Raw genomic sequence first — 7,894 nt, 5'->3', positions numbered from 1 at the left:
CCTGAAATATGATGAGAAGTGTTGATGAGCCTGGCAATCATGCCGACCTAGGGAAGGAGCGTCTGGTCATCCTCCATGATTCTCGTTTGGCTATCTGACATTAGGTAAAGGGATAGAGAAAATCCTCTTTATAAGAATCCTCACCGCCTCTTAGCAGAATCGTGGTCAAGGGTTGGAGTGGCGATGAGCTGTCACACCATCTGGTTAGCTGCACTTGCGTTGGGGCTAGTCAGCGAATGCCAAGGTGTAATAGTATCGTTGCCAATGAGCGTGTTTGCATATTTTGATATGACGTGGGAGTAGAATCTGCTCGTTCTAAGGTTCCTAACTGAACAGTTTGAGGGGACAGACAAAATGACCTGAATACACCTAGCTAGTGAAAGTGGTGGAAGAATTCAAGACTCCCTGCATCGCCTTATGTCTCCATTTACAATTGACTCTGCACGTATGCGAGTAAGGTGAGTGTAATATCCCCAAGGCCTCACGTTTCACCACCCTGCTGATTGATTAGACAATCTACCTTCTGAGCCTACTGCAAATCATAATATCTGCAACCTTGATGTGGCTGTTTATCACATCACTGAAGCCATCACACTGGGTAATGGCACATTAGTCAGGCAAATCTGCAAGGTTTTAGAGAATTCAAACTACCGATCTCATATTCTTCTGCTCTAGCTGGTTGGGATTTATCTTGACATATTGTCTCTTGAAAACAGTTACGTTTATTGGTTTTTCTGACCCACAATAGGATAATTTCGTGTAAATGTGTTTCACTCTGCGGTCGCAGCGAGATGTCCGATTTTCAGATGGTACAATGATATGACCTTTTCAAACAGGCTGCTTTAGGGTCTACTTCGTGACACAACTGCAAAGTGTAGAGAGGGATTCGTTTAATATCCATCTAAAGATGCCTTTTGGTGCGCTGGGAGTGGTGGAATAAAATCCTAAAATTTAGTTCTACTTTAAGGAAGGAAGAGGGCATGATTGGGGTGGCGAAGGTGGGTGGTGTAACAGGATTCTAGAGGAACTTGCATTCAATTCGCTTTTCATAAGCTGTGGAATTGAAAGCAATACCACCTACATTCAACCCAGGCAAGATTGCAAGGGACACTAAGAGCAGTCTCTACTTGTAATTTGCCTATTTTTTTTGAGAAGGCAGTACGATTGAGTTCCTTTTGAACAGCCTGCTTTAAATCCTGCATTATTAGGTATTATGTCTACTGTTCCGGTGTAAAGACTGATCAAACTGACACAGGTTGCCCTCATCATGTGGAACCCTCCACGAGTGTCAGCTTCCAACTTCTCGCACTTCCAATAAGTGAGAAATTCGGTCATCGTCTTTCGTTGCAGCACCGCCAATGCTACCCTTCATCCCGTTTCACGATGTCTCGAACGGGGGTCATGTGTAGGCTGCGAAGTGCGAAAACACACGGAACCCACAGCCGCCTTTATTAACACCTCTCTTACACTAACCATTAAAATAACTTAAAAGACCTGCCATTGATGTGAACACGCTAACCATGGCTTTCACAGTTATTTGCTTTTAATGCATCTTTTACCTCAAAGTAGAAGAGGCGTTACTGAGGCAAGGGGAGGATGCGAGTACATACGTTCACATGGTTCGTTTCGAACTTCACCTTTGTCTGAGAAATCCCTATCATCCCTGGCGTCGTCTGACGAGCTGTGTCATGGTTGTGCCAGTATTATAACCCACCTTTCGCTTCTACTCTAACTTGAAATACATGTAAGCTACCGATCTCTCATTTTGTATTTGTTTTGCCAGGACTGCCAGATAGGCGTTGTTATCAACGCACAGGTGATGTGAGGGAATGGTGTTATGGTGATGGGAGTGGGTATCTGGCGCATAATTACAGACCTGTCACTTGTGTGGCTCGTGTGGTTGGTGGTGCGTCAACGTGTGGAAAGTGGGATGCGGCTGTATTTTTCTGGTGAAGAAAGAAAATATGATGAGCATTTGTGGTTAATGCTTCTGACAGATCGTGGCACTGGTGGAGTGTCAAGATGGATCAAATTTATATTCATATAACAGGACCGTTTGATACACATAGAGTGGCACAACAAAGCACCCGAAAACACGGATTTTCCGTGGAAGGAAGGAAGTGGGTGGCCGAAGACCACCAATGGGTTTCACCTTCAAGTGACAATTCGAGAACTACATAGACAAGACAAAACGCGATATACACTGAGTCTGAACAAGATTACAAGGGACTCTCAAATCAGCTTAGAATTGTGAGTTGTCTAATTCCTGAGAAGACAATGCTATTGAGATCTCCTTGACCAGCCTGTTTGGAAAGCTTGTATCTACGTAGATTTTATTCAGCTTTGCGGTAGATAGACCCCTCTAGGCTGTATTAAATGTCGCCGTGAGACTAACCACCTACAATTTTGTGCTGGTGACAGTTCGTGTCGTAGCAGGTGCGGGGTGTAGTTTATCGGTCATCACCACTTCACACTATTCCTTGTAGTTATTTACCAACAATGCTACCTTACCCTCTGCTCTACAGTGTCTGGAACGGAGAATGGGGCAGTCTACGGTGTGTTCACACACGTGAACCTACTACCACGTTTAGTAACACCGCTATGCTGCTTCCCATAAATAAACTCAAAATGTTCCTCTTCTGACCTGAAGGCACTTGCATTGGTTGAAATTCTATTTTTAATCGAGGCATTGCTTTGCTTGCTACAGAAGGAGAGCTCGTGAGGCAAAGAGAATGTGCTAATATTTACGTTTCTCTGTTTAGTGGCACGTCGCCAGAACAAGGCACGTGCTCTGAAATGAACTTGATGTCGGTGTGAGTATATAAAGGGGCGAATGGAGTAAGAGAGCAAAAGAAGAAGAAGAGGTACAAGGTGGAGGAGGAGCAGGAGCAGGAGAGGAGGAGGACGTGTGATCTATGGATCAAAAAGTAATGCACATAGTCTTTGCAATTGCAGCGACGTTTCTGTTCTTCTTCGCTATTAGCCATGGCAGCTGTAACTGTGAGGGTAGCATTATGCCGGTGCCTTCGCTTTGCTTATCACGAAGTGACAGGTGCTCACCTCTTGACATTGTGAATGCGACTGATCTCGGTTATCGCGCTGCCATGATTCTGTGCATACTTCTTTGAAGTCTTCTATTGACAAGATATTGCAGATATCCTCACCTTCAATACCCCTGCCAAGTGGACACTAAAATTCCAAGCGAAATTGCAGAAATACCACCTCATGAAATTGCCAAATTAACGGGTGCTGCAGTGAGCTTGAGGATCGTGGAAATTGGGATTTTGTGCTTTGCTACTTCAAAGATCCATGATCACCCGATTCAACAATGCGACTACCTCGTTTAACGGATCTTACTGTCCTCGTCACGTACTATCAACACTCCTTCCTGCACAGACAATCGAGAATGCCCACTGCACTCTCTACTGATTGGCATTTTAGCCAACTTCGGTTGGTTTGTTCTCATTTAAGCCGCACTTATTTCACTCAAACGGGAAACCTGAAACATCTTTATCCGCCAGATCTAGCCAGAAATTTCGATCTACTGAAATGACATTAGCAGGAATAGTTGATGACAAAGTTGGAAGAAAATGCCGTGAGAGCAGGCAATCAAAGCACAAGGCGATCGGAGGGAAGCAGATGGCTAATATTGCATTGGCGAGAGCGTCAATGTTGCACATTATCAGAGTTGCTGAAAAAACGTGGCACAGGCTATTTCTCCAATAATCTCACTTCAAACCGGATTTCAGGAAACGCTTTAATGAAAACAAATTTAGCTTCAGAGACAGCAAAAGCCTTTTGCCTTCGACGTTTTCAGCCCAAAAGTAGGATAAAAATTTGTGCTCTCGGTGCCCACCCTGAGCATGTTGGAAAACAGCTTCTTTCTCCTCAACTTATTCATACCCTACGTCCATAATGGATTTTTACTTTAAAGCTGCAAATGCTAACCTGAACTGTGACAGTCGGCGTCCTCAAATAGCCTAGGACCGACCAGAGGAGTCTTATCAATTCAGTGGTGTGAATGGACGAACACCGTCGGTGCCAAGTTTAATGTGCTGCACGTTTGACTGTATTACGTCGTCATTCATTTTCGCGGTAACCAATCCTGCAAACTTGTGAGCTTCCCGTCCCTCACACCTATCAACTTTCAGGCATGTCTGAGTTAGGTTATAAAATCACATGCAATGTCGAAATAGCTGCTGCAATTAGACCTGGATAAGCACCATTTACACAACGATCAGGGCGGAGGTAGGCGCATGGAAATTCATTCAAAGCATATTGCGTAACACTAACCAAAAGGAATCAATAATTTGCACCAAAGCCGAAGCATCCAGTGACGCACACAACTTCGTGAAGCAGAACTCTGAGAAGAGTCAACTGGGAGGTGTCTTAGTGATGTCGAGAATGGAGGGTTGTTCATGCGAATCGGAGTCGTGTGAGTACAAAAGCCGTTTCTCATAGCAGGTGGGATGAAGGAAGTGAAGAACTGAAGAGTCATTGCATTAAGCTGAAACGCAGTTGGCCAGTTCTCTCGACTTCTCCAGTTGATTGAGTTGCGGCATAATTGTACTTGTTACCCCAATCTGTGGTGATGCAATTATGAATTTTAATCGTGAAAGGAGGATCTGCCTGAATGTGATACATTCTGCAACATAATTTGCACAAGTCATTTCTTGAAAGTGCATCCTACTGCGCCTCCTTTGACTGCTGCACTACAATTATCCGGGGAAATGTTGGAGCATGACAACCGAGCTGGGCTAAATCTACGGTGGCCTCGATTAGGTGGTATGCTGTGATGGTGTTAGATACGAAAGAAGTAGTAGAGAGTGCTGTACAAGCTGGTTGACGTATGTCTCTGTTTCGTGACGAGGCACCCCAACAAGCACCAGCTTTTCACTAATCGCCACAAAATGGCATGGCAGTGAGGTAGGTGGCATCAAAAACATCAGAAACTTTCTTTGAACATGTGGGAGAAGTTGCCTTCTGAGAGATGGTCTCGATTGTCCTTGTAAACACAACTTCATCGCTTGTGCTGATTTAATGATCCATGATCCATCTTTACAAATGTGCGTGTCGTCAGGAGGAAAGACAATAAAATTGCCACCTTTTGGATGAGCTGATATGATCGCCATGACGGAGTAGTGTGAGATTTCATTAGCCAATATGTTAGCACATGGATACCATCTTAGAGGACTTAGGCTACCGATTTGATTGGATAGTGGATATGAATTACCCACACATTCATCAGTACATCTATCCAATCCTTTATTTCTTCATCCATCCATTTGCTTATCGATGCTGCATCCATCTATTATTTCATTTCGTATTTATCAGTCCCCCATCTCCCCATCAACTCCATATATACCTGATTTTTAGACCTTCCTCACTTCATCCTCCAATCCACCTATCTACCCATCTTGAAACCCTCCTTTACATCTGTCTACCTAAATATCTCTACATATCTACTCATCTGCCTTCCTTCCAATCCACCTACCTTTCCACTGATTCCCTGCATGCAGTTACACTGGCCTATTCCCTTATTTGCCAACACCTTTAGCCATGAGACCAGGCGCCTTCATTGCAGTCACCGGGTCCACCGAAGCGAATTCACACGTGGCCTACACAGTGTAGCTGTAATTTCAGCCTGTTATCGACAGCAATTACACGCACACCTGGAGAGGGGTATTACCTAGAAGGAACAGCAACTTAATTACTTTCAGCTGTCACATCAATCCCAAGCCTATTTATTGAATTGCAATCAGTATCAGTGGTAAGTGGGCTAGTGCTAACAATTGCCAAATTAAAGCTCATACTTTAAGAAGTTTGCAGGAGGCTGGAATATCAAAAGGAAGGAGGTGGAATGATACAAGGAAAGAGCAAGAAACAGACGACTGCGTACATTTAAGTGAATGTGTAAAATAACATCACAGCATTACCGAGACTTTTATTTAACCGACAGAAAGGGGCATGTCGGTCTGTGGGAAGAGCCGTCCATGGAGACAAGGAAAGGAGGCAATACAAGGTGGAAGAATGCAGGCCTTTGCGAGCCTTAGTGTTTGGCTGTTAGATCGAAGATAAGAATGCCAGAGAGAGCAACCATGAGTGTCATTGCTGTCGTTGCAATAATAATTGAGCCCAGAGTACGATGGAGATGACTGCCAATGCACACGCTGCGACCATACTCCAGGAGTAGTCAAAAACTACCAGGAGGATGAAGAGGATGCTTGCAACAAGGACAATGAAACCGACTCCCATGACAGACCCAGGCGCCACAGACGATGCCGAGGACGAACAGTAACACTGCCACGAGTGCAAAGATTGCGCACATCACCTTTCCTCTCCTCCCCATCCTACTCCTTCTCCTTCTCTTCTAGCTCCATTCGTCCCGTTATATATTAATACCTAGGTCAAGTTTAATTCACAGCACGTGTCTCACCCTAGTGAGGCGCCATCAATAATGATGCGTAAATGAGTGCATCTTCACTTTGCCGCAGTGATTCTACTTCTGTCCTCAGGCGCACGATGCTTCAAGGGACCATCACAAATGGCAATCAATGTGAAAGCACATAAGGAGACCTTTTGAAATACTAGGATGGGGAACTTCACAGCGGTGGTAATGAGCACAGCAGTAGGTTCCGCTTGTGTGCACTGGACGCGGTCCACTTCATTTCGCAGTCCAGACACCTTGGGGCAGGCACGGTGGTGAGTAGCATTGTTGGTGAATATCTGCAAGGAAGAGTGTAAAGTGGTGATGACCGATGACTTAAATGTTGCATCTACAGAAAGTGCGAGCAGTCAGTACAAGACATTCTCATGGAGAACTCAACCTCACGAGTGCATCCAGTGAACATCAGGTGAGTCTTCCAACCTCGACAGTGGATTCAATTGCCTTGGTTCCACGCTTTCGAAGCAGTCTGTTTATGGAGAACTTACATGTCCTGGCTGATTTGAGTCACCTCATTAAAACACTTTGATATTGTGTGAATGGTGTTTCCCCCGCTTTTCACTTTTTGAAGTGTCACCTAAAAGCAGAACCCCCTGATTGTCCGTTAAGCCTAAGCCTCTGCATAGTGGTTGTAATTTGTGGCGTGCTAGGGGCACTCAAATGCTTCGTTTAATGGACACAGACCCAAAACCTTACTACTCCCACACCCAATTCCACAGTCTGGGAGAAGCACTAATTGTAAATGCAAAATTCCATCCTCAATTTATAATCAATCTTTGCCATGTCAATGAAGCAACATCTCAGTCCATGCAAGTTGATGAGTTGGCAGCAGTCCTATAAGCCACATAACTGATAGTTCAGTGATTTCGCGAAGCATATCAGTGAACTTTCCCAACCCCTCTGCGATTGATGAGTCTGCCGGAAGGGTGGCTAGTTGCTTACCTTAGCCTTTCACATAGACACTACGTCTGGTGGTGAGGGGTGGTGATAGACCCCTACATAGTGTGTCCACTTGCTCCTCGCCATGGAAGGCTCGCAGTTGAGGAACGGAGGCGGGAGAGGATTACACGAGGCAAGACAAGGCAAAGTGAAAGTGAAGAAGCCTTTGAGCAATTCAGTTTATGTTTACCAGATCGACAGTAAGAAGAGCAGTAAATGCAATGATATAAGACCAGAGTCGTTGCACTGTCACATGGTAAAAGGTCCCAACGATGGAGAGAACAGTAGAGGTGATTGCCAATACACAGGCTATCGTTGCACTGCAAAAGTGGTTAAAATAAGTTAGAGGATGAAAATTACGCCTGCGATGCGGATAGTCAAATCGGCACCTTTCACATGGTAATAGGCATGCTGAAGGCAAGTTTTACTTACAACGCTACCTTGACAGTCCCATCCATCCTGGTGATGACAAGGAAGAACAGAGGTGCTGCCGTAAAGGTGACAATCAGT

General features: G+C 44.8%; 1 protein-coding gene across 1 annotated transcript in view; it reads left to right on the top strand. All coding sequences in view use genetic code 11, as the record gives it.

The window, feature by feature from the left end:
- Nucleotides 1–3,571: 3,571 nt before the first annotated feature.
- EGR_05434 (hypothetical protein) overlaps nt 3,572–7,894 on the top strand; it is a gene marked incomplete at both ends in the record, with an annotated part of 5,840 nt that continues 1,517 nt past the window's right edge. Inside the window, 3 exons of the mRNA XM_024494683.1 lie at nt 3,572–3,824; nt 5,807–5,913; nt 6,783–6,854. Coding sequence (XP_024350868.1) covers nt 3,572–3,824; nt 5,807–5,913; nt 6,783–6,854 — 432 coding nt within the window. The remainder of the gene's footprint in view (nt 3,825–5,806; nt 5,914–6,782; nt 6,855–7,894) is intronic.

The sequence above is a fragment of the Echinococcus granulosus genome (assembly GCF_000524195.1).
Source record: "Echinococcus granulosus chromosome Unknown EG_S00040, whole genome shotgun sequence".
Classification (NCBI taxonomy): Eukaryota; Metazoa; Platyhelminthes; class Cestoda; order Cyclophyllidea; family Taeniidae; genus Echinococcus; species Echinococcus granulosus.
Note: the sequence above shows the minus strand (reverse complement) of the source record. Positions and strands in the feature narration are given on the sequence as shown.